This window comes from Ursus arctos, unplaced genomic scaffold (genome assembly GCF_023065955.2).
Source record: "Ursus arctos isolate Adak ecotype North America unplaced genomic scaffold, UrsArc2.0 scaffold_19, whole genome shotgun sequence".
In the NCBI taxonomy this organism is placed as follows: domain Eukaryota; kingdom Metazoa; phylum Chordata; class Mammalia; order Carnivora; family Ursidae; genus Ursus; species Ursus arctos.
The window spans coordinates 33,987,379-34,013,736 of record NW_026622863.1 but is presented as its reverse complement, the minus strand read 5'-3'; the positions used below and the strand labels follow the sequence as shown (position 1 = coordinate 34,013,736).

The window sequence follows — 26,358 nt, the reverse complement described above, 5'->3', positions numbered from 1 at the left end:
CCAAAAACAAGAGCCAGAAAAGCTCTGGGGACACACAGAGAACAATCCCAAGAAAGCAAAGCTACAGAGAAATGCAGACTCACTGACCAGATGCCTGAGAAGCCGTGGACCCCCCCAGCAGAGCTCCCTTGGCCTCCAGTCCTGCTTTCCCCATGCTGGAAGCTTCCCTTGGTGTCTCAGACAAAACTGCCCCAGGGTCTTAGCCAAATCCTTCAGATACGCTGGTGCTTTTACCCTGCGGGCACCCACACCCCCTCCTCTGGATGACCCTCTGAGAAAGCCCCTCACACCGTCTCGCACGCCTCTGTTGACGTGTCCGTCTCCCCGCTAGACCGTGACCTCCTGGCACGCAGGGATTATTCCCAGTGCATCTTGAGGGCCCGGGGACAGTCTAGGAACGTGCCGCATGTTCATACCACCACACATTTATGGCTGTTATTCCCCCAAGCTGGGGGCATTGCCCCCTCTCTGCCTAGTAAACACCTGTCCATCCTCCCATATGAACCTGCTACTGGACAACAAAGTCCGCCCCACTCCTTCTGCCAAGGGCTCCCCACCTGGAGACTTCACATTCAGCCCCCTCTGTGGGAGCTGTGGTCATATGACAGTTCTGACACACAGGACAGGCTGGGACACATCAAACTGGCACCCCGCTTGTTTGCCAGAAATCGCGGGCCTTGGACACACTCGCATTGCCTCTTCTATGGGCTGGAGCTCAGATGAGCCTACAACCTACCATCACCCACATGCACGGGACAGCGCCCCAGGGCAGAGCCTCCCCCCGTTCCATGCCAGGGACCTCCTTCGAAGTCTGGGGAAGACGATGGAGCCCTTTCTCAGAACATCATCTTTAATGCACAGAATTATAACAAACTATATTGAAATACAGTTATTAAGATATTAAATATTTAGTAATATAAATAGATGTGCTTCCTTTTAACTTTTTATATAAGATCTACAGTCAAATCTATTAACCACCATAATTTCAAAGTAGTGATGAGGACAGTATTATTTTGAGATATTTGTAATGACTGTAAACACGATATGAAAATATCCATGATTTCCGCAGGTGACAAAGCCCCCAGGGGCTTGTCGCCAATATTCACAATGGAAGGAAATGTTAAGTTTTACTTACAGGTTAATAAAAATAAAGAGGCAACATTTCCCCCCAAAGTTCACAGGCTACCATACCCCAGATTCTAACTGTGGAATCTCTGGGGTCTACAGAACCCCAGCTGAAAACCCTTTCCCTGGGAGATCGTAGAACAAGGTAAGAAGATGCTGGTTCCCTTGACAGCCTTGTGGACCAGAACGCAAACCTTCTAGAACACTCCCCACCAGCTAAAGAAGAAATGACCTCTTCTATGCTTTAAGCTACTGTATATCTGGTCACTTCATCTTAGTGATACAGATCCCCAAACATCACCTCTGTCCCTGTCATCCCTGGCTCTCAGGGGCTAATCCTCCCTCCATCTCTCCCCACAGCGCCTGGCAAGCCACCCCCTTCATCCCATTAGCACGCAAAGCCTTTGGGGGCTACTGTCCACCTCCAGTCCATGTCCATCTTGCACACTGGCCTGGGAGCTCCCGAGGGCAAGAAGGAAGCCTGTGTCAATGGAACACCCCCAGCACAGAGACCTGACTCAGACAGGGGCATGTTGGAGGTTTGCCAGAAGAATCCATGAATGATGGTTAATACTTACATCGCACCTGCTATGGGACAGGGGCAGTCCTCAGCGTTTTGCACATTTTTCACGTTATGCTCACAGCTGATGCGGTAGGCTCTATTATTAACCTCCCAAGACCAGTGAGGACACAGAGGCACCTAGAGGTGAAATGACCTTGCCCAGAGTCGCTCAGGGAGTTCAGTAAGGAGAGCAGGTGTGAGTCCAGGCAGTGGGACCAGGAGCCTGGCTCAAGCCACTGGCTCTCCTGGATGAATGACAGGCCACCCAAGGCCACCTACCTTGATGATTATCCTCTCCCGCAGCTGGCTGGGCGAGGGCAGCTGGTCAGCACTGGCCTCCGTGGGCTTCATCAGCAGCTGGTCGCCAAACACCTCCTTGAACACCCTGGCCATGTGGCGCTGCTGTTCAACGCAACAGTGCTCCTCGATGGACAGGATCACTGGGAAGCTGTGTGCAGGAGGAGCCAGCTCAGCTCAGCAGGTTGGGGCGGGGGGGGGGGGGGGCGTGGGTGGGGGGCGAGGGGAGAGGTCACCGGTTTCCCAGCGCCAGCCTCCTCCCGGCTCCAGAACCTGGGAAAGACTTGCGCTTTTGGCCTGTAGGGGGCGCCAACACTCAGCGGAAGACTTGTTGGGAGTGACCAGAGGATGGAGGCCAGGCAGGTGTATATGCGTGTAAGTGTCTGTGACTGTGTGTCAGGTGTGTGTGTGTGCGCGCGGGGGGGGGGGGGCATCTGTCCACCTTTCCCTTAAAAACAAACTACCAGGAAATCGGCCAACTGACCTTGAAGTGACAAAGGCATGGTCTTTGATGGCCTGCACGACGTCATCAAACTTGATCTTGGTGGTCCGTGTCCAGCCGTGGTAGATGATGGGCTTCCCGTCGGGCCCATCCCAGCAGTCCACTGAGGGAAGAAGTGTGCAAACTCGACACCTGGCCGTCACTCCCCACCTCGAGAGTCCACGAGAGTCCACTGACGGCCGCCACAATGCGGCAGCTGCGAGGTTGGCCTCGGCCCCTCCGTGGCTCAGTTACTAGGACGTGGGGGCCACACCCCGTAATTCCCTTCAGGGTCCGGCAACACAAGGACCCCTGTTACCTGTGTACACGCATTACTTGTGCAGTTATGGGAAGACTCTGGTTGCTTAATGAAAGGTCCCCAATACATTTGTCCAAAAGAAACTAGTTTCAATGTTAACTTTTTTGAAAAAAGATTTATAATATGCGATTTTTTTCTGATTTCACTTGGCTTTGTTTTTCTGCGAGTGGAAATAATACAGAGCAATGAGACTTTTTTTTTTTTAAAGTTCATAGTAAAATATTCAAACAAAACTAGATTACATAGACGGTGAACATCCCCTCCAGTTTCAACCCCCAGACATAAGAGGAGCTGACCGTTTCGAACTTAATTTTCTCACATTTGCTTCTTCCTGGAGCGGGGGCCATGCACCAGGCAACTGTCTGCAGGATTAAGCGCATCCCAGTCAGCGCTCTGAGGACTGTGTCTGATAAAACCAGAGCCCACATCAGTGCTCTGCGCCCTCGCTCAGCCCTGTACACCTGCACGCCTTTGGTGGTACGGCCAGGCCGGGAGGAAGCAGCGGGCCCCCGAGCGTGTCCAGGGGCCTGGATCGGCTGTGCTGGGGTGTCTGTGAGCGACTATGGAAGAACAGTCAGGGTGGCATCCATGGCCGGGCCAGCTGCTTAAACATAGAGAGCTTCAGCCTTCCTCAGAAAACAGCCCAGAGGGAAGGAAGCAGAAGGAGAAAAGCAGTGTAACAAAGCCATCTTTGGTCCTGGCCTCCCAGCCCTGCCACTACATCGGGACATTCTCTAGATGCCCAAACACACTGCCCCAGGGTGTCTGATTCCAGCCTGGCCAGACTTGACACCACTCCTTGTCCTAGGGGGAGATCTTCTGGGGAAAGGTCCCCGGCAGTTGGTGGCCACATCCCTGCCCCCAGATTCTACGAGCACCTGGGTCCTCCCTTGGCCTGTTCCACTCATGCCCACGACTAGGGCCTTTCAGACAACAAAAGCATCGAGCGGCTACATGGCAGACCTCAATTCCCCGTAAGGGTGCTCTCCACCGGGAAAATGGTACTCACGCTCAATGCAGCGACAGCCCATCCGCAGGCAGCGGACGTACGCTTCCGTGGATGACTCGCTCCGCAGTTGGTCACCGGTGAGGTACCTGAGGGATGGGGGGGTAGCCATGGAGGGACAGGCCTGCACCTTGGGGCATCTTGGGGAACTTCTCAGCCCAAGTGCCCAACATCCTGAATTCTTCGTGTCTAGAAAGATCCATGGTTAGGATCTGGGCCAGACACAAGCAATTGTGCGGCCATACCTTAGGCTCAGGCCACTATCGTAGGATGTGGACAACGCCACATCGGCAATCTTAGGGAAGGGTCTAGACTGTGTGTTCTTTGGAGGAGCACTAGGTCAAAGGGTATCAGGAGTGAAACTGACATGTGGCAATCAATTAATGACCATACTGCCCCCCACTCCTCCCACCGTGGTGCCCACTAGGCCCTTAGTCCAATGATGGGCCACCATTTGCGTATCAGGGTCGCAGGCCAGGCACAGGTCTTGAACAACTATTGCTGGAATTCACTACGCTTTGAACCACGTCCACCAAAACAGACATAAAAATGCATATTGTATGTACTTTCCTCCTCTCCATCTCCTCACCCCCCCCCTTTTAAGATTTCATGTTCCTTCACTATCCTCTGGGTTTGGTAGAATTCAGCCCTCTAAGCCAATGGCCATGGTGGTAAAGAGAGAACCATGCAATCAATTTGCCCCTGAAAAAGACATCACCTTCCGAAATGCTTCCTGACTCCTGCCAGCAGCGATGCTTGGGAAGGTGCCCATCTGCTGCTCTCCAGATGCCCAGGCCCCAAGACTTTCACCCTTTCACCTTACAAGCGGACTAAATAGCAGAACCTGAGAGCAACACCCACTTCTCCCTTCCAATCTACCCTCTCTTTTGCGATGAGGATAATCTTCCAAAAATGTAAATGTGAATGTGTTGCTCTCTGGCTTCAAAGCCATCAGTAGTTCCACTCAAGGTTCCACTCAAGCAAAACTGCTGTCCTCTCCTGCCACTCACCCTCCTGGATTCTACAGTCTAATCTTAACAGATCCCCTCAGTTCCTCCTGCCCCTGGACCTTTGCAAGTGCTGTTCCTCCTTGCCTCACCACCTGTTCTTCTCTCATCAACTCCTGTTCATCCTTGAATCAAAGGAGGCCTTTTGGGGCACCTGGGTGGCTCAGTCAGTTGGGTGTACGACTCTTGATTTTGGCTCATGAACTTAGGGTCCCAGCATTGGGCCCTGCATGGGGCTCTGCACTTGGCAGGGAGTCTGCTTATCTCTGTCTTCCTCTGTCCCTCCCCCAGCTCATGGGCTTGCACTCTCACTCTCTCCAAAATAGATAAATAAATCTTTAAAACAAAACAACGCAGGCCTTTTCCCCTCCAAGTACATGAGGACAGGGCTGCGCCTGCTCCCTTCCCTGCTGTATCCCCAGCACCCAGCAAGCACAGGGCAGACACTCAGTATCAGTTCAATAACTCGTCTAGTTGCTTTGCTGTGGCTGCCAAAAGATATCCGTGAAAACCAACTTTGCCAACTTGCTTTTTAGGGTCATAAAAAGAAATGATTATTGCAAACACCAACTGGGAAAAGGGGGTGCATTCCCATGTCCCTTCCAGAAACTTTTGTACGTTCTAGTCTGAGCAGTGTGGCCCTGCACTCCGCCCGCCCCCACACGCTTCACCGGAGCCGGCGCTGGCGCCCCCCCCCCCCCACCCTTCAGCCGCCCAGCCCATCACAGGCTCACCGAGAAACTCACGTGTTATGCGAAGAGGAGATCCAGTAATGCGACAAGGGGTTGTTCATGTCCTGCATGTCCACCACGTCGTACTTCTCATCCCAGATGCTGTTCTCCCGCGAGAACAGGTACGTGAGGAACTAGCAGAGTCACAGAGACCAGATCGTCAGGAGGGTGGTGAGGACAGGCGGGGCCTGGATCTTTCTGGTCTTGGCCAACACACAGAGATGGCAGCTCTGATACGAGCTCAGAAGACAGTCTCCTGGCCTCAGGTACCCAGATTTGTACCGCAGAACGCTCAGATTGCAACAGGATGTACGGACACATTTTCACTCACCTGGCTGATGTTTCCCTTTGTAACGTGTATCCTGAGAGAGTTGATACTAGAAGCGTACGTGCCTGCCGTGTGTGTTATAAGGCATAATAATGACATGAACATTTGTGAGCCCACCACTCAATGTAAAGCAAAAGGACATCACCAGTATCCTAACATCGAAAAGGCAGGAAATTTCCCACCCCAATTCCTCACTTCTTAAAAAAAAAAAAAAAAATCAGATTGAGCGGCACAGGGCTACACGCTGCTGTCTGGGAACAGCCTTACACGAGGCAGGGGCACCTCTCCTCTCGGCCCCACCTCTCCTGCTGCTTCACCCAGGGCAGACGCAGGCGCCCCACCACCCTTCACATCTGGTCACTGTCACTGTGGTTGTTAGATGCTCCCTGGTGGCAGACATCCTCTGGCAGGGAAAGCAAAGAACCCACCCAGAACACACAGCCCAGTAGAGAAGAATGAGAAAACAAAAGGGTATAATTCAGAACCTAGAAGAAAACCAGCTCTCAATCAAGAGAGTCAGTCCAGCGGCAGATGACAGCAAAACCCTCCAAGGGAACAGAATCGGAAAAATAAACTCCAGAGGTCACAGATGTGATTCAAAAAAATCAAGCTGAGTTGACAAGGAGCCCACTCACCTCATCGACAAATAAGAAGGGCTCAGCAGTTTCCCTCACGGTGTCGTGGATAAACTTAGTCATCCGCTCACGGACTTTGGTCAGATCCTGAGCCCAAAGCTCCTTAGAAGGACGGAAAGAACAAGAAATCATCAGAAAGACGGCTGGCAAAATCCTTCATCTCTCAGGATCCGGTTTCCATCAAAGACCAAAATATCAACCTATTTCAGATGCATCTGCTATCAAGTGCTACGTATCACACATTTTCACGAACATTTTTCTGTAAAGGACCAGAGGATTAAATATTTTAGGCTTTGGGTCACAGCCATTCAATTCTGCTCCCATACTGCAAAAGGGGCCATAGGCAATACACACACAAATGGGCATGGCTGTGTTCCAATAAAACTTTATTTACAAAAACAAGAGGAGGGCCACATTTTGCCGACTCCTGCCCTATGCCAGCTCTTTACATTTATTAGCGTGAAGAGGCCGGCAAGCGCAATTATGTCAGACTGCCAGGGTTGCTCACTTGGCTGACCCTGGCAAGTTACACACCCTCCCTGTGCACCCCCATCTATCACATGAGAATACTGCCGAGATGGAATGAGGTATGGATTTAACACGGCATCTGGTACAAAGACGCTGCTCCCATCCTGGCAGCTGGTGCAAACAATCCTCCTCGTATGGCCGCCTCGGTTGGTCCATGCCACTCTGCAGCCATACATTGTCGTTTGAAAGAGGAGGAAACAGAGGCTCAGGATGTCACATGACAGCCCCAAGTTCACACAACTAGTAAGGAGCAGAGTGAGGGCTCCATCCTGACCCAGAATGTGTCCTCTCTTCAAAGAGTCGGCCAAGTAAGGCCGCGCTCAGAGGCCTGGGAATGTCTGAGACACACACTCAGCGGTTCAAGAATAGTTTCTGCTCAGAAATGCAGAAGCCCGTTAGAAAAAGAATACACAAGATGAAGTAACTCTCCTGTTTTCCTTTCTAATCCCTAGAAGCCCACACAGAGGCAATAAGATGCAACATGACCCATAGAGTCACCTCTGACGAATGTTGTATGGGTTCCGAATATTCTAAAAGCTCTGCCTTTCAGGTTAATAAAAGCAAATGTGCTACCAGATACGTGTGGGGTTGGATGGGAAGGGTCAGACCAGGAGGTCTGAAAGACACAAAGGCACAAGAACAGATACAAATGAGGTGGTAAGAAATGGCCTCGGTGGCACATGGGTGGCAAACCCACACTGAGCCTCTGCTGTTGATGCTTGCAAATCCACTGGGTAGGGACACAAAACAGCCAGGAGGCTGGAGCACAGCCAGCTCATCGGCCTACGAGGTGTTACCATTTTGAATATGAGAACACGCAACTCAGATGGGAGGCTACTCGATGCCAGCGCCTCCCCAGCCCTCCCAGCCCCCCCAAAGCCAGGGGCTTCCTCCTTCCTTCTCCTACGAAGCCTTTGCGTTTATTAACAAGCACAGGTGTCACCTGGGACTAGCCTGGCTGGGAATAAAGAAATCTTCAGCCTTAAAGAGCTTAAAAATACCAATACTCTGGGCTTAAAAAAAAAAAAATAAATAAAGTATCTGTTTGGTGTGAGGTAATGTGCCAGGCAGCTATGTAATGAAAATGATGAGAAGAGCAAAGGAGGGGAACACTGACCGGAGTCAGCACTGGGCAGGGACTCATGCCAGACTCCATGGTAAACCTTTGCCCCAAAGCGGCTCATTTTGAACTCCCACAACCCCAGAAGGTACGTATTACTCTCCATGTTATGTAAGCGGAGAAACTGAGGCTTTGAGTCATTAAATACCAAGACCCAACAATGAGCCCGAGACCAACACAGGCACATCACTTCTGGACTCTTCCTCTGACCTGCACCCCCACCCCCGCCGCCCCAGGGCTGGGCTGTGGCACATTTAACTAGTCCTCCGGTGGGAACTTTGAGGTTAGTTCCGAGTTTTCATTTCCGTTAAGGATTCTCCCATTACTACCTTAGGATAAGTTCCTAGAAGGGCAATTATTTAATCGAAGTATATAAACCTTTCCCCCAAAGTCTTTGTTTTAATTACGTGTTGCCGGGACGCCTGGGGGGGTTCAGTCGGTGAAGCGTCTGCCTTCGGCTCAGGTCATGAACCCAGAGTTCTGGGATCGAGTCCCTCATTGGGCTCCCTGCTCAACGGGGAGCCTGCTTCTCCCTCTGCCCCTCCCCCCACTTATGTGTGCACGCGCACTCTCTCGCTGACAAAATCTTCAAAAAAAAAAAAAAAAAGGAAAAAAGAAAAGCATGAGCTCCTTTCTCTGCTTTAAGCTGCTGGGAGCACGGTGCCCAGCATGAAGGTGCCCAGACAGTGCATGAGCCCCTTCAGTGCACCCCACTTCAGCTCTAATCTCAGGGGGAGCAAACGAGCCCTCTCTTGGTCACTCTGGTTCAAGCCCACATGGGGAAAGCAATGGCCTCTCCCTGTCCTCGGTCCCCACTCATCAGGCACCGCAGCGGCTACCACCTTCGTCTGGGCCTCTGTGTGGCTGGCCTGGTGCAAAGCGTGTGTCTCTGTTCATTATTTTCTCTACAATCCATGAAAACTGAACGTGCGATAAGCATCGGAGGACATTAAGAAGTGTCAGTGGGAGAACAGGACTACTGGGGTTATGTTTCATAAAAAAAAAAAAAATGTCCGTATCTATAAAAGAGACACACTGAGGCGTTTACAAATGAAATGAAACACGGTCTGGGGTTTGCTTCAGAATATTCCAGCAAAGAAATGAAGAAGAGGGGGTAGGGAAGGAAGGCACACAGGTGTGGAGATGGAGGACAGTTGAAACAAAAGTGAAAACATGTTCATAATTTCTTTGAGTGATGGGCACATGGTGATCCATGATGCCAGCCTGTCCACTTCTGTCTGTGTCTGAGATGTTCTGCAATGCGGAGTTTCTGGAGAAGTAAATGAACTGAATATTGCTGTGAACCTAAAATGGCTCTAAAAAAATAAAGTCTGTTAAAAAAAAAATAACCAAACCCAAAAATCAAAGAAGGAGGAAAAAAAGTAAAGACAATTCCAGTGAAATAGATTTAAAAATTTAAATATCTACATGTATATGCATATTTACACACACTCATACACATACACAAAGATCATCACGATCTGACAAATTCTGGGAAGCGGGGCTCCCATCCTCATTTACAGAGGAAACTGGGGAGCAGAAAGGTCAAACCACCCGCCTAAGGTCACACAGCTAGTAAGAGGATCTCCGGTTTCTCTCAGCTGAACTCGGAGTTTCTCAACCGCAGCACTACTTTGGGGTTGGGTAATCCCTTGGCGGGGGAGGCCGTCCTGTGCATTTCAGAAAGTTGAGCGGCATCCCCGGCCTCCACCCACCAGGTGCCAACAGCCCGCCCCGTTGTGACAACCCAAAATGCCTCCAGACGTGCCCAAGATGCCCTGTTGGGTAGAACGGCTCTGATGGAAAGCCACTGCCAACACAAAACCCCTTCACTCCGCCACCAGCCTGTCCACAAACATGCCGGGACACTTCCCCATGTGTCATTCGTTAAAGGACAGTTATGCTGTCTCATCCCCCAGAGGATAAGCCTGGTCCCATCTTCCCATCAGCCAGGGAAGGCTTCTGGGAAAGGGACACATGCAACCAGCCAGGAGAAGGAGCCGAAGCCAGATGGGGGATTGAGGACATAACGCCCCTCTACCCTGGAGTGCTCTCGCTCTCCCCTTCCTCGATTTGTGCCTGGGAAAGGAGCCCAGACGAGACTGTTCTCTTTCCAGAGTCTGAGACACCAAAGTGGCACTGGACAGGGAGCCCCCATGTTTCAGACAATCACAGGCCAGGTGGCAGGTGGGGAGAAGGGGAGACAGCGGCCCAGGCGGCTCCGCCCCGCTCCCCCAGCCCTGAGCGCCTCTCACCTGCTGCTCGTGTAAGAGAAAGCGCTGGAAGTCGTGCAGGTAAACAGCAGAGGCGTCCGGCCGGTCGGTGTTGCTGCCCTCGGGGAAAGGGAGGATGTTCAGACAGGACACAATCCACAGAAGCTGCACTAGACACCTTATGAGTCCCTCCGGGGAGACAAGGTGACAGACACCACATCCCTGACCTTGTTGGATGCAAGGGGGGCCCTGACGCCAGAACCCGGGAGGCCGGGGGCCCCGGAATGTGCGCTTCACTGCTCCCAGGTGCTGCCAGCGCACCCTGTGATCAGCAGAGCACCTCCAGGAGTGTGGCCTTGGGGGACACGGTGCACTAAGGAGACGAGGTGACAGTGGAAAGAGGGAAGGGCCCAAATCCTGCACCTGGAGGATGCAGCAGCTGATGGAGTCTCAGAGACTGAGGAGGGGCGCACCAGGAGGTGGAAAGGGTCTCAGGCAAAGGGAACCATGTATGCAACGGCCTAATGGAAAAGAGAAGGGGGGAAGGGGGAGGAGGAGGCAGAGAGCAGTGGGGGAGGGGGTAGACCTGAACCATACAGCAAATGCTTGGGTAGGGCTGCTGGGGACAGCACTTCAGGGGAGCCAATGCTAGAGAAGTGAACAGGGCCCCATCAGAGGGTCTCCTCAGAAGCCACAACGCAGAGTTTGCTAAGCCACTGAGGGCTGTGAAGCAGCAGTGGGGGCCAGATGAAGTCCCCCCAGATTCTGGGCAGATGGGAGAATCAGGCTGAAGATGCAAGACATGGGCTTTGGAGCAGGCAGAGGCCCACTGTCGGAAGGACTTTCTGTTTGAGACGAGGGAACCCTTCACCCTGAACCCAGGGAGACTCCACCTCGGCCAGCAGCCGGCTGACAGACGGCCTCGTGATAGAAGATTCTCGTGGCTACGGAAACCCTGGGACCTCACTGGACCAGCAACCCTGGTTCCTACGGAAAGTGTTTCTATGGAACAGAGCTTTCCAGAGAAATCTGTACTTTACCCTGAGCATTTGCAAGGTGTCTGTGTGTATATGGGAGGGGGGGGTGTCTTTTTAAATACAGGACATAAAACACACTTTAAGCTGTTCCCTTTACTGAACACTCAGGGTTCAAGAGTCTGTTGTCCTTAATTACGACTGTATCTGTAACCTTCTTCACTAACCAGCCTCATGGTCTAACACTAACCTCTTCCTTAAAAGACTACATAAAAGTCATATACTTTGCGGTCTTGAGGTTTCTGGTTTAGAAAGAGACAGAAGGATCAGCTGCCAGAAGGTCCTCATCAATGAGGGCCGATTCTGAAGAGCAGGCCTAGGTCAGCATGCCACAATCATTCCAGGTGCCATTAACCCCAGGACAAACACTTCCCCCAGGCAGACAGGCTTGGGAAACACAGAACACTTCATAAATCCCCCACTTGGGGAACTGGTAAGAACAGTGAGGGTCCTGGGATTCCTGGATGGCCCAGTCAGTTGAGCATCTGACTCTTGGTTTTGCCTCAGGTTATGATCTCAGGGTTGTGAGATCAAGCCCTGTGTCAGGCTCTGAGCTCAGTGTGGAGTATCCTTGAGATTCTCTCTCCCTCTCCTTCTGCCCCTCCCCCAGCTCACTTGCGCTCTAAAATAATATATAAATCTTAAAAAAAAAAAAGAACAGTAAAGGTCCTGACAAGTCCTGCAGTACTTACCCTGTAATAATAATACCATTATCACTACTTGCAAGCCCTTGGCCACCCCACACACCACGTGAAGCACTTTGTATGTAACAACTCATTTTAATTCACTTAAACCTGCTTAACCAGGAATTTCCCAAACTCCTTTTTGGGAAAGCAGGTCCCCAAGCACACAGGCTTCTCTATAGAACCTTCTGGGCCACCTTTCCACCACGTCACAAACCCTGTTGCTGTTCATGTTTATCCATGCCACAGGCTCAGGAAAGCCAATTCCCCAGTAGGAGAGCCTGTCCCTGTGGAGGTCAGGGGCTGCCCACAGAGGCGGCCCTCCTGGCACCAGCTGGCCCAACTGGGAGGCCCCACATGGGCACCAGTACCCAGCACAGCCACCGTGAACAACAATACCCCAGAAGAGGCGCCTCACCCCAAGATGAACACAGAAGAATCTTTTTTGAATTCGTCAAGAATCTGAAATAGAAAATAGAAGAAAAACACATAAAAAAGAAGAACATTGGACAAGTCAAGCCACTCAAAGCAAATGAAGTTTTTTAATTAAAAAATTATAATTGCTATGACTTATAAATATGCAACTATGACAGAAACTTATGAAACAAAAGGGAGAAGTCTTCCTCACCCCCTCCTTAGTCTAACTCCTGAGAAGCAATCTATCTTAATAATTTGGTAGGTTTCCTTCTAGAATGTGTTTGAAGGATATTCACTTTTATTATATCTTATATTATGTCCACGTCTCCAAACTTTCAGCAGTTAATTTTAGGCTTTACATATCATTCTGCAACCTCAAATAGTCCTGCCTCACTACTCTGAAAACCCACACTGTATTCCATAATATGGAATATGGAATCCATCACTGATTTTCTGCCATTAGAGTCACTATTACAAAGAACACCCACATGCACGTGTCATTTTTGCCCAGCTACACAAATATTTCCACTGGGCAGATTCCTAGCCAGGGAAGCACCTGGGTGGGTACGGGGTGTGCACAGAACTCTGACAGAGTCACAACTGCTCTCCAAACAGCGGTCCCGACCAGCGCCCCCACCAGAGAACGCATAGCCCTTCCCACACCCTCACTGCTACATTTCAAATCGGTAATATTTCGGTGAGCTAACTTTTCATCTTCAAGTTCAAGAGAAAGAAAGAAATACTGGACAGCTTTGGTCCTGCTCTTCACAGCCTGCTGATTCTCTGACGACTGATGTAACGATGGGGAGCTCCTCCGCCAGGGAGCCCGCCGTAGCCCTCCTCTCAGCTTCCAATGACACCAACTCACTGGCCAAGCACCTTACACGTGCACGTGCACACCCACACGCACACACACACTCATACTGTGTCTGCTTCTGGTTAGGTACCATTACTTAACCGTCTTTAATGAGACTGGGACTGGATAAGCATTTGAAAAATCCAGGGCGCAGGGGCACCTGGGTGCCTCAGTCAGTTAAGCGTCTGCCTTCGGCTCAGGTCATGATCCTGGAGTCCTGGGATTGAGCCTGGGCTCAGAGTCAGGGCTCTGTGCTCAGCGGGGAGCCTGCTTCTCCCTCTCCCTCTTCCCCCTCCCCCTGCCCCCCCCCCCCGCTCATGTACGCACACTCTCTCTTGTGCACTCTCTTTTAAAAAAAAAAAATTCAGGGCACAAATGGAAATGCAGCCCCTGGCATGTTACAAGCCCTAATGATATAAACAGCACTCCTGCTCTGGACGCCCCCGCCCTCTTGCCAAGCTGCTTGGAGTCCAGGATGACACGTGGAAAACCAAGCTCCTGGAAAAGGTATCTACAGGCCCCCAGGAAGCATCGGGGGGGGGGGGGCTGTGTAAGTCTCTGCACGTATGCTTTTTTTTTTTCTGGAAAGATGATCTATAGCTTTAATCAGCATCTCAAGAAACAGGTCACCCAAAAAGGTTAAGAACCACTCGTTCAGAAAAACTCAGAAGAGCTTCCTTCTATTTATAGGTGTAATTTACAGCACAGCTATTTCCTCATTTGAAAGAAAGAAAAAGAGGAGGATTTGGGGCAGTGCGTGCTCTTTGGTATTTGGACTTATTTGGCACTTAGACCCCCAGATCAACCTGGTGTTTAAGGCCAGATCCCTTCCAAACCCAACCCCCGAGACTGGTTTCCTTATACCCGGAGAAAGGCCTGTCCGGGACGTCCCCTCAGTCACCCACTCTACTAGAAGCTTAAGGCCAGCCCGCTCCTTCACTTCTTTTCGATGAAGAACAAAAAAAGGTCCACCCCGTTTCAGCCAGGTGGACAGCTGGGACAAAGGAGGTGTCCCTACTGCAGAGATGTTTCCAGGGCCACAAAATACGGGGAGAAAGGCCCCAGCTTCCCTTCTCATATGCCTGTATCTCCATCCTGGTGCCCCCATTCGCCAAGCCTGCTGGCAGAGGCACCTGGGAACGGGTTGGTGGGAATCAGCCCCCCAAGGTATGGAGCAGGGCTGGGAAAGGATTGAAAGAGCAAAGGCAAATATCACCAGCCTGAAGTTTACCACTTGTACAAGCAGAAGCCCAATTCAAAGATGCAACGCAACAGAGCAGGTGTGGGGGTGGGGGTCACGGGGAATGGAAGGCAGAAGGCGAGAAGATTCGTGGGCCCATCGACCAGAGCGGCCAGTCATGCGTCCACTGCAGTGAAGACTGGGGCGAGGGGAGAAGCAGCAGGTCTCTTCTGCACATTCCAGTGCGAGATGCAAGGCAAGCAGGTGGTTAGGGGACAGTCTGGCTAAGCACTGGCCCTGCCTGGGACGCACCAACCTTTCAAAGAACCTAGGCAAGGACGTTGTGAGCACAGACAGGGAGGGAAGAGGAGAATGGAGACAACGCAGTAACCCAAAGCCAGGCACAAACATCCAGGAGAGTATGACGAGCTGTGATCCATGCCACTGCGTGGGCAAGATAAAGGCCTGAGGACCGACTGGTGGCTTTGTCAGTGTGGAGGTCACTGGTGAGATGACAAGATGAACTGCCATGGGGGGAGGGGGAGGCTTGGATACATGGCTGGGACAGGCCTGGAGATGGAGGGGGCGGGGAGGGCAGATAGTGATGCTTATGGTACTCCTGGAGCAGGTCCCGCCGCGGGGCGGAGAAATGGGGCAGTAGTCGGACGGGGGAGATGCGTCAGGCAGGGCATTCTACCAATGGAAGAGGTTACAGCATGTGTTACAGGTACCTATGTGGCCCCCACAAGATATGAGCAAGCCCCAACCCCTCCCCACTACATTATGAATGTGACCTTTTTTGGAAATAAGATCTTTGCAGATATGATCGACTGAAGGCAAGGTCCTCCTGGATTAGGACGGGCCCTAATGCCATGACTGGAGTTCTTATGAAGGGGGACATCTGGAGCAGGCACAGAGCAGGACAAGGCGGCCACGTGATGACAGAGGCAGAGAGGGGAGGGCGAGGAGTACCCGGGATGGCCAGCAAACAGCAGAAGCAGGGAAAGTGGCAAGCACAGATCCTCCCCGGAGACGTCAGTGGGCTCTCAGCGCTGCCGGCACCCAGACCGCGAGAGACAGAGGTCTGTTCTCCTCAGCCACTTAGCTGGGGTCTGTCGTGGAAGCCCTGGGAAACTCATAGGGCTTGTCGTGAGCTGATGCAGGGCAGCCACGACCTCAGTCACCCCTCGTGCCCATCCCATCAGAAAGGCGGTAAAACAAACCCCACGTCAGACACAAGAAACAGACTCTGGGACAAGCAGGTGTTCCAAGATGACATATCTAGAGCGTCACGGGGACAGAACTCCCATCCTGGTCTACCTCGGTACTTCCCCACTGGCCCATTTGGTACGTGAAAATGCACACAGAGTAAATGCACACATAGTAGTTCTAGCAATGAGAGAAGAATATTCTAGATGCTACAGGCACACAGTGGAAAGACAGCAATTATTTATTCCAGCATTACTGTTTGGGGTTATGTGGTCCAAATCTACCAAACCAGGACGTTGTTGGCCCCATGTGACCAGAGGTGACATCCTTGACCCCTCTGGCCCCAGCAAAGGATCCGTAAGGTCAGGGGAGATGTCTGTTTTATTAACCACTGTGTCCTCCTGGCTCAAACATGTGCTGAATGAATGTCTAAAATAATGGATAAATTAATCTTCTCTGGGACAAATTGAGAGCTACAAGGAAAAGCTACCTCTGACTTTTGCTTCGCAGGAGACAGGGAAGGAGCCCTGCCAAAGGATGGGGACCACAAAAGCAAGGGCCCAGAGGCGCCAAGGTCAACCCGAGGTCAGGGAACGAGTCTCCCCATGTGGCCGGGAGGAGGGGCAGTGCACCCTCCAGGCTGCAACTCACCCTACACCCCTGTGCTGAGCAGGTTATGTGAGCCATTTGGTGCCAGGAGGCCAAGGGGAAAAGGACAGTGACAGGAAGCTAACCAGAGACTCACTGCTGACTTCTGCACCGCGGAGGCTTCTCCCCCTCCCCTGCCCCCACCGCGCATTAGAATAATCTGCGACAGTCCCTGGAATCCTCAGCCAGAACACCATCGTGGGACTCACTTCCCACACGCTGGCACCCATGTGAAACCTCAAAGCATAAATATTAATCTTTCTCCTAAATGTATAATCCCACGTATAATCATAAAAGTTTGAGACGTTTTAATTATCTGTACGTCCTACTTCTGTGTAGTACGTGTTACTTTGCTTGTCATACAATTTATTCAAACGTCAGAAATGAATTTCCTATCAAGGGCTGCCTGGTCTTGTGGTTCGGCACAGGTAGGTATCAAAGGACCCTCCGGGAAGCCCACTGACTCTGACCAAGATGGTCCTGTTGAAGCAGGACTGGGCCCAGGAACACCAAGGCCCCTGTACTCCCTTCCTCCCAGGTGAGTCTGCCTCACGAAAGGTCAGGCTGTCCTGGGGGCCAGCTCTGTGCTGGACACTCTGCCGGGTGACTGCTCTTGACCAGCCCTCTTCATCCTCTCAGTAAGCCTGGAGGGTGGGTACCGTCACCCCCCTGTAACAGACAACACTGAGCATCTGGAAACTATGGTGCTCTCAGCGACAAGTAACGCAAAAGCAAGATTAGTGCCACCTTTTAAAAATTATAGCTATTTTCTCTTGTAACAGGCAAACAAACAACAGAAGACACCTACATTCGGAGCCCGGGGTGTGGTGATGGACGGCAGAAGGCCGTGTGTGTTGTTTTCTGGTACCTTGCAGGCCTGGGAAGGCACTCGTTCTCTGAATCACACTGGACACAATTCGGGAGCGGATGATTATTTGTGAGCTGCTGGAGAGCAACTCTGAATCATGGGTTTATGGGAATCCTTGGTGGACAGACTTTAAGATGGCCCCCCAGGATGTCTTCCTTCCAGTGTCCATACCCCTGCATTGTCCCTGCCGCTGGCCAAGGTAATAGGATGTACAAGATTATGTGTCTATGACAAGATGACGCTATCATGACCGAGCACCTGTCTTGCCGTGTTTGTGGAAGCCAGCACCCATGCAGGGGAGCCCCATCCATCAAAGAGCCATGAGCCGCATCTAGGAGCTGTGGGTGGGCTCTGCCCAGTAAGAAACTGAACCCTCGGTCCTACACCTGCAAGGAACTCATCGTAGCACAACCTCATGAGCTTGGAAGCAGATCTTCTACCACTTGAGCCTTCGGGTGAGACCACAGCCTCAGGCAGAACTCATGTGAGACCCCAAAGCAGGGAATCCAGCTAAGGCACGCCAGAATGCCCGAGCCTCAGAAACTGAAAGAGCAATGAGCATCGTGATGATACTGCTATGCAGCTAATCATAACTGGAACGCATTTCCAAAGGAATCTACTGGAGGGTACAGAAAACAGATCGTATGGAAGGTCAGGGGGTAAAAACAGATGAACAAACAGTAACCTGACCATGGCAGGGTTTCACAGGGATGAAACTCAAGTCCTGGACCAAGAGCAAGAAGGAAATTAACCAGCCATCCTCACTGCTGATCAGAGCTTGTGACTGTCTGATGCCCAGCTGCCATGAACCCAGGGGTCTTCACATGTTTGGTGGGGAGGTCGCTGAGCAGCAGTTAGGAAGCTGGGTTTTCAAGCATTTAAGGGAGAAGTAATACAAGGCTGGGTTTGCTTCAAAATCACATGAGCAGAGGGATCTAGGCTGGGAGGCTGTCAATCACCATCAACAGCCTTGTCTCCCCAAAGGAGCCTAAGAAATCCAGCGATGCCTCTAAGAGCACGCAGCTGTTGCTTTTCTGTGCTCTGTGCAGCCAGCAAGGAGCTCAGCAAGTAAATGATATGCAGACACTAGGGGAGGGGCGTTTACCTGCACAAGAGTCATGAGGTTTCTCAAGCTGACCACTAACTATAGAGCTTGGGGTTTTGTTATCCACATTCCAAGTCAGTTCTACCTTCCAATGCTGGAGTTCCCAAGTCTTTGGGGCCTGGGAGGCAACATAAATTAGTAGCGAGCTGGGGGGGTGGGCAGGGTGGGAGCAGGCGCAAACCAGAGAATGCTTGCTTCCTTCCTACTCAGATGTCCTCACGGGGAACTCAGGACCCATATATAGCCACGTGTCAATTTTTTTTTCATAAGAAGCAGAAAATCTAGATCTTAATATGGAATCTCTTAAGTTTTAAATGTAGGCGATTCCTTGTAAAAACATTCAAACCAGGAGGCCAACTCCAACAGAATATGGGCTGAATGGGGTGTTCTGGCTGACAGAAGCAGGCACCCTCTGGTACAGATGTTTTTCCCCCAAAACTGGGCAATCTAAGTTACCCCCAGAGGATTCAGGGATTCTGCAGAAATCGGACTCAAACTTCTGCCCGCTTCTCGCTCCCAAACACACACACATTAGCCTTAGTAAGAACCGGAACAAACGTGCAGGTTGAAGTAAGTCTTCGGTGGAATTTTATCACGATGGAGACAGAACACCACGGGCTAACCTGTGCTGGCAGACGAATTAGCTTTTGTGCCAACCTTATCCTCGAGCTTCGCCTGCCATCGGTCTGAGACAGCATTCTGAAATCTCAATCCAACGGATTATGAAAACTGTTATTTGCAACTACTGATCCTGAGTGAATCAAACTTTTCTCAGTCCTGGTCAACTGCATAATCGTCATTATCCTGGATTTCACTTGTACATTGTCATCAAACATTTTCATTGTTCTCAAGAAATGATTATAAATAAAACTTTCAGATTTTAACCTAAAAACACGTGTTTTGATCAGTTTTTATACAGCAGTTTTTTAAATTAAGTTTTCATATAAAAAAAGGGAGGAAGGTTATATAATTTAAAAAGTTTTATAACCCATGACCTGATTTAATACCTTTATTTTACAGAGGCCGCTGAGTGAAGGGAAAAGAGGGCTTTCCTCAAAGTCACGTGTGGTCAGCCAAGGTCAAGCTGGGGCTGAAATCCAGGACTTTCAATCCCCAAAGCCTACACAGGCTCTCTACTCTATTTGGCAAACTCGGAACTAATATGTGAAAATGAACACAATACAATGGAATGTTTTACTCTATAAAATAATGTATTTTTCCCCAATCTAGGCAAACTGGACATGCTGCTCCCATTTCTTTGCCTCAGATATATCCAAAATCCCACAGCCAGCGGTCATCTGTCAAGAAGCCTCATCCTTTGCCCACTTTCAGGCCTGCCTACAGAAGGCAATTAGTAAGTGTCTTCTGGTGACTGTGGTTTTTTTTTTTAAAGTTGACACCACACCCAACGTGGGGCTTGAACTCACAACCCAAAGATCAAGTCGTGTGCTCTACCAACTGAGCCGGCCAGGCGCCCTGCTTCTAGTGACTTTCATATGCTAATCATTTAAAAATGCCTACACTCTTGACCTCCCGTCCCAAGCCCTCATTCAGTCCTCCCTAGAGCCCAGGGGGTGGGGGCAGGAATCCCCACCCCCAACACACAGATGAGTAGACTGAGGCTGAGAGTGGTGGGTGGCCAGCGCGGGATCACACAGCTAGTTCGAGAAACCAGATCTCTGACTACGTCCCATGTCCTCTCTGCTCTGCCGCTCTGCTCTGGACCCACCTTTGCCACCTGAAAAGCCCTTTCCGACATGCTGTTCGTGGGGTGCACACCACCCACCAGGTACTGCGCTCCATGCACTGCACTGAACCCCACTTTTTAAGCTTTACACTTTACATGACTTTTTTTTATGGTGAAAGTAATGTGCTCTTTGGAACAAGTCAAAGAAAACGGAGGTGTACAAAGGAAAAGGCAATTATCTCTCCTGCCCATCTTCCCAACCCCTTCAATACACAGACGAAATCAACATTAGACGTGAAGTCGGTATTGTTCTGTACTTTTTCCTTTGTTCATAAAAACACACAGAGACATATGAAGGAGGATTATTATATCCTGGTTTTGGTTTTGGTTTTTCATCAGACCTAGCTCCTCGCATGAATCTGCTGCTGGCTTTGCTCACAAAATATCGTGAACAGCAGGCACACAGACTCGGTCTTCTTAATCAGCGGCATAACGTGTGGGGCTGGATGGACCATAATTGACCCCGCTCTTCCTCTACTGAGAGGCAAGCAGATGGCTCCCAGGTATTTAGCCAGCATAAGTAATGTCCCAATAAACAACCTGGTAATAAATTCCTAGGTCCCCGTGCCCTCATTTCTCTCAAACGGAGTCCCCAAAATGCCACTGTCTGGTCAAAATGAATGCACATCTTAATTTAATTTTAAAATGGCATATTATCTTAATAAAAAATATTCTCATAAATAATGAATAAAAGCATAAAAAGAAGGAACACACACATAATCCCTCCACCCAGAGATGGTTCCCCTTAATAATTTGATAAATTTCCTTCCACAATGAGATCATTCAGCTGAGTTAACAGAACTTTTTTTTACTTTAATAAGCTGCAATTGAATTCCAGACTTCTCGCACTCTCACCAAGAGGGTAAGAGAGCCACTCCTCCCATTTTCCCCCTAGCTCGCTCTCTCACGCGTCTACAATCTAACAGATGCAAACAGTATGTCCCCGTCATTCCCACCATGTCTTTCTTTGAGGAGAAGGGACACTCAACACTTCTTGTGGGTTTCTTAGGAATGTGCCGGACTTTGAAACACAGGGCAAACAAAAACATCATTTGATCATTTGCTCAAGAATTATCTTACCGACTTTTGTTGCTCAAACATAAGGTTTTTGTAGAACAGGTGGAACTGCTCGAAGCTGAGTTCATCTTTGTGCGCGCCGATTTCCTGTGAATTAGAAAAAAACAAGTGACCACGCGATCTCTGAAGCCCCTACTAGAAGGCTGCCACGCTGTTACCAGGCACAATGGCTGTCCCACAGCACTGGCTATGAGCAAACTCACCTTCCTCGGAACCCAAACTGTCCACAAGTTTCCTTATTTATCTGCCGGGAGAACATACCTCCCAGGGGCCCCACCGGGTGAGATCCTACCCTTGACCCCCACCACGGAAGAGACTCGGCCAGAATTCCAAGAGGAGTAACGCAGAACTCCTCCCTCTGGGGGCAGAAGACACTTCCAAATCCAGACCTCGCATGGGGTCATTCTAAAAGCATGGGAAAACCAAGCAAGGTTTTGGAGTTCGACCCGGCTCAACTCCAGTCAAGGCTCATCCCCTGAATTGCTTAATGGCTTTGGGTAATTTACCTGATCCATTGGGACCCTCAGTTTCTTCATCTGTAAAATGGGAAAACCACCACCACCCTCCTAGGACTTCCTCAGAACCAAACCAGTAACATCTACGTATCGCGAGCTCTGGAAAGCCTTGATAATGTGACAGTCGATGGTAAACACTCCCCCTGTCTCAGTTTCTGCCTTCTTAGAATAATAGGAATGTTCCAGGGAGGTCAAAAGATGGCTTGATAGCCACAAAGTGGGTTAACTCTTCTGAGAGCTCACTGGTACAAAAATGAATGCACTTTCCTGGCTGAGGAAGCCTGTGACTGGGGCTGCCACTGGCAAGGCCACGTGACTCTTACAACTGGAGCTAAGGAGATAGAGTGTCACTGGGTTCCTTGACAAGTGTTAGGACCTCTCTGAGCACCAGTCTCTCTGGGCCCACACATCATCTTCATCCTCACCCCGTTCAGGAAGGCCCCCCTGCCCTACCCTACACCATCACTCTCGGAGTGACTTAACCTGCCACAGGTCTACCAACAGCTTAATTACACCAGACCATAACCAAACTACATGAAGGGTGCGGGAGGGCTGGGTGGGAAGTGGGGGCAAGGCCAGAGAAGAGCCAACTCGGACGACACGTTATGAGGACTTGGATACAGAATGCCACGCCCAACAACCTACATAAGGAACCTTTCATAATATTTTCCAAAAGAAACACATTTGTTTGTACTACTTGAAGGAAAGTAGGCTGTGGGATGGTGAGGGAACGGAGAGGCTGGACTGGGTGAGAGCAAGTCAAGCGGCTCAGCAATCACGGTCTTTATGGAGGACGTCCTGGCCTGGGATTGCGAACGGTGTCCTACGACCTTCACGTGGTCCCTCTGTCTGGACTGGGACAGATGCATCTGGAGATGAGGGTTCTCCTGGGCAGTGTCTGACGGGCCTCAAGGGCGAAGTGACTCTAAGTTCCCAAAATCACCAGGCCAGCCAAGCTAGGAAACTTACCAGAAACTTATCTTTGAGGAACTTGGCACTGTTCACTTTGAAGTTGACCAGGGGTAAGATTGTCTTCAGCTCTCGGAGGCTGATGCTGCAAAAGAGGGAAACCCCGGATCTATCCACCTCGAGGGACTTCAACGGTAGAGGGTTTGGCTCTTCCCATCCGCCCTGCCCTCCGGAGCCCTCTGCAAGGGGGGCTGGGAACAAGAGGCAGGTCTGGAAGATAAGGCTGGTCTCCACCCTTCAGGGCTGGTCATGGACTCGGGTGGAGTAAGAGATTTACAGCGTGGGCAGAACATGGTGTCAGGAGACCAGATAACCTTTGCAGATATAAAATGTTCCAGTGGTTCAAACCAAGGGAGGGTCATTGGAGGCCAGAGGGGAAGGGGAGAGGAGTCAGCCTTATACGAACACCTAGTATGTGCCAGGCTAGCTCTGGGTGTCATCCAAGCAATAATGCTACCTAACCCCTCCCCACATCTGACCCCCTACACAGGAAGCATTACCCACCCTCAGGGTTCAGAACAGGCAATGGGGGAGGGGTCTGGGAGGGATACACTGCTCGAGGTCAGAGCTGGGTGACAGCAGAACCTGGGTTTGAATCAAATCCCAAAAGGGGGGCGCCTGGGTGGCGCAGTCGTTTAGTGTCTGCCTTCGGCTCAGGGCGTGATCCCGGCATTCTGGGATTGAGCCCCACATCAGGCTCCTCCGCTAGGAGCCTGCTTCTTCCTCTCCCACTCCCCCTGCTTATGTTCCCTCTCTCGCTGGCTGTCTCCCTCTGTAAAATAAATAAATAAAATCCTTAAAAAAAAAAAATCCCAAAAGGTATAGTCATGTGGACCACATCACAGAAATCACCATGTGTGCTTTTCACTTGGGCCAGGTGGCAAGTTCAGTTGCACAGTAAAGAAGGGGAGAGCACGTTCTGAGCAAAAGAAATACCCGTAATAGCACTCGTTAGCAAGAGTCGCAGCTAGAAGGTCACCAGCGCACACTCAATGCCAGGCATTGCTCCGGGGGACGGACGGACCCACAGACACATCCTCCCTCCATGCCCCAACGACCTCCTGAGGTGGGTACCATCACCACCTCCACGTTCCGGGTGAGGACACGGCCTCAGAGAGGTTCGGGGCTGGGAGATGGAGCAGGTGGACCCCAGGGCAGTCCACCTGTAATCAGCACATTCCCCCGCCTCTCCAGGAAGAGCACAAACAGTGCAGGGGTGTGGGGCTCGGGTGGGGGGTCAAGGGCACGGCATCCAGACCCCTGTGGCTGCAGAGCCGAGTGTCTGCTAGAGCGAGAGAGGGTGGTCTGGGGGTGCTGTTGGTGTGGTCAGAGACCACTGCTCTGTGTTCTGGAGATGTCAGCCTGGACAGGGCTGTGCATGGCCGAGGAAGGAAGCCTGCCCAGGATGTGGGCAGTTTCCCCGGTGCTGTCAACTCGGCCTCTCTCGGTACATCCGGAAAGCAGCAGCTAAGTGGGACTCCCGGCCGTCCCAGTGTCCACACCTCCAGCCTTTCTACCTCTAGTCTCACAGCCTCCCGAACATCAGACACTTTCATCTGCAAGAGGCTTCCCTACCCCCACTACTACAGGGTCAGCACCAAGGGCTTTCCCAGAAACATTGAGAGCAACGACGTCAGGGGGGGCTGGCCGGGCAGAGAATCAAGCAGGCCGGCTGAGACCCCCTCTGTGACCCAGCCCCCAGGATGTCCAGGAAGAGCCTGGCCAGGACAGGATGAAGAGAGAGGTGCAGCAGGGGCTGGTGCCCCAAGACGGGGCCAGGAGAGGGTCTGGCCAACTGGCGGCCCTGCAGAGCTCATCCAGGACCAAGGAGGAGGTCGGAGTCCCCTCGGGAGCCCAGAACCTCCAGGCAGAAACAGGGTCAAGAAACCTCCCTACATCCAGGTACAGACACACCGCCCTTGGGACCCAGGGGAGCAAACATCAGATCTGGGGGCACGAGACTCTGAGCAAGGGGGCACCCGAAGCCACCTGCTCCAAAAGCCCCACTTTACAGCAGCGCAACAGAGCCCCCAGGTAAAGGTGGGGGCCACGGAGCTTCCTTGGGCTCCTATGCTGGGACCTTGCCATTCCACTCCCCCTCGGGGCCTGTGGCTGCTGCACTGCCTGACCCTTAGCCGGGACGGGCACGGAGACTCCCCAGCTGCTGGCGGGGAGGAATCCAGCAGCCCCCAACCTCGCCCCTCTCCCCACTGGGGACTTGTCATCCTCAGATGAAGAGAGTGCCTCAGCAAGGTCACATCCAGCATCCCCAGCCCTCTTAGGACCGCAACGGAAGACAGCCTGGGAGGACGGCTCTGCAGTCCCATGGCTGTGACCACGGCTGCCTAATTCCTGCTGCTACGCACAGGTGTCCCTCCCCCACACCCTCCCCAGTGAGCTTCTTGCACACAAACGCCCATCTCAGATTCTGCTTCCTGTGGGCTCAGCCTGTGACCATGGGTTAGGAGCCAGGGCAATTCCTTCGGAGAGGGAAAGCAAGAAATTGTCCCGGCCACGGGCCACAAAGGGCCCCACCCCTTCCATGGCAGGCCTCAATCCTTCCACAATCGTGGCACCTTCCCTGTCGGCCTGGCACGGTCCCAGCTCCTAAGGCACCGCATGAGAGCAGCCTTCACCACACTGCCCCAGGAAACTTCCCTGCCACCAGAGGCTGGACCGACACCTCCACCACCCCCGGCTTTTTGGAGCAGTAAGGACAATCATAAGCCTTTGTCAGCGCTCATCATACGCCGGGCACCGTGTAAGTGCTTTCATGTACCCACGGAGACCTCACACCAACCCAGGGAGGCAGGACCAATCAGCTCACTCTTACAGACTAGAAAACTAAGGCACAGAGAAATTAACTAATTTACCCAAACTCACAACACCAGTAAGTGTTAAAGCAGAGATTCAAACCTCACCACTGCCCAAAAGAACTTTCTATGATGATGGAAATGTTCTATATCTGAGCTGACACGGTAGCCACTAGCCACATGTGGCTACTGAGCATTCGATATGTGGCTAACGTGCCCCAGGAACTAAATTTTTAATTTTATTTAATTTTAATTAATTTAAATAGCCACCTGTAGCTAGGGGCCCCTGTATTGGACAGAGCAGCTCTAGAGGCTGGCTTCTCTACGTAGAGTCCCTGGATCAGCGGCGCCAACATCCTCTGGGAATTTGCTAGAAATGCAAAATTTTTGAGCCCCAGGCTAGACCTAGTGAAGCCGAATCTCTCCTGGGGAGACTCCACATACCTAAGGCCAAAGCCCCCCAGGCAGTCCCAATGTGCTGGGGCCACACTGACTGGCAAGATATGCCTACATGCATTCCTGCTGAAGGAGAGACCCGGACCCACATCCCTGCCTCCCACCTGCAACCCCTGCCCATTCTGCCTCCTGAAACCCAGCACGGTCTTCCCTCTGCCCCTGCCAGGCTGAAGGAAAAAGGTGGCCCACCTCCAGCGGATGCAAATTCCATGTTATATGCCCAGGGGCAAAAGGCAAAGAAACGTCCACAGGAGACAACGTGCTCCCAGCCTTTTGAGGCTCCTGCCCCACTGTGGGACGCAGCCCCTGTGAGCCTCCCACCAGGGAACACAATTCCAGGGACCCTCACAGAAGGTTTGGGTGGGGGGGGTGCTTTCTCAAGGGATATTTTGATCACAGAAATGTTCACCTTTTGCACAACCTCAGAAC

General features: G+C 51.5%; 1 protein-coding gene across 2 annotated transcripts in view; it reads right to left on the bottom strand.

Moving 5' to 3' along the window:
* Nucleotides 1-26,358, bottom strand: part of PLCG2 (phospholipase C gamma 2) — a 140,919-nt gene that overhangs the window by 53,341 nt on the left and 61,220 nt on the right. For both annotated transcript variants that reach the window (XM_026495308.4, XM_057314675.1), the window contains 9 exons: nt 22,661-22,745; nt 21,180-21,263; nt 12,488-12,531; nt 10,395-10,467; nt 6,492-6,593; nt 5,544-5,662; nt 3,794-3,879; nt 2,469-2,589; nt 1,967-2,135 (listed from right to left, as the gene is read on the bottom strand). In XM_026495308.4, coding sequence (XP_026351093.1) covers nt 1,967-2,135; nt 2,469-2,589; nt 3,794-3,879; nt 5,544-5,662; nt 6,492-6,593; nt 10,395-10,467; nt 12,488-12,531; nt 21,180-21,263; nt 22,661-22,745 — 883 coding nt within the window. The remainder of the gene's footprint in view (nt 1-1,966; nt 2,136-2,468; nt 2,590-3,793; nt 3,880-5,543; nt 5,663-6,491; nt 6,594-10,394; nt 10,468-12,487; nt 12,532-21,179; nt 21,264-22,660; nt 22,746-26,358) is intronic.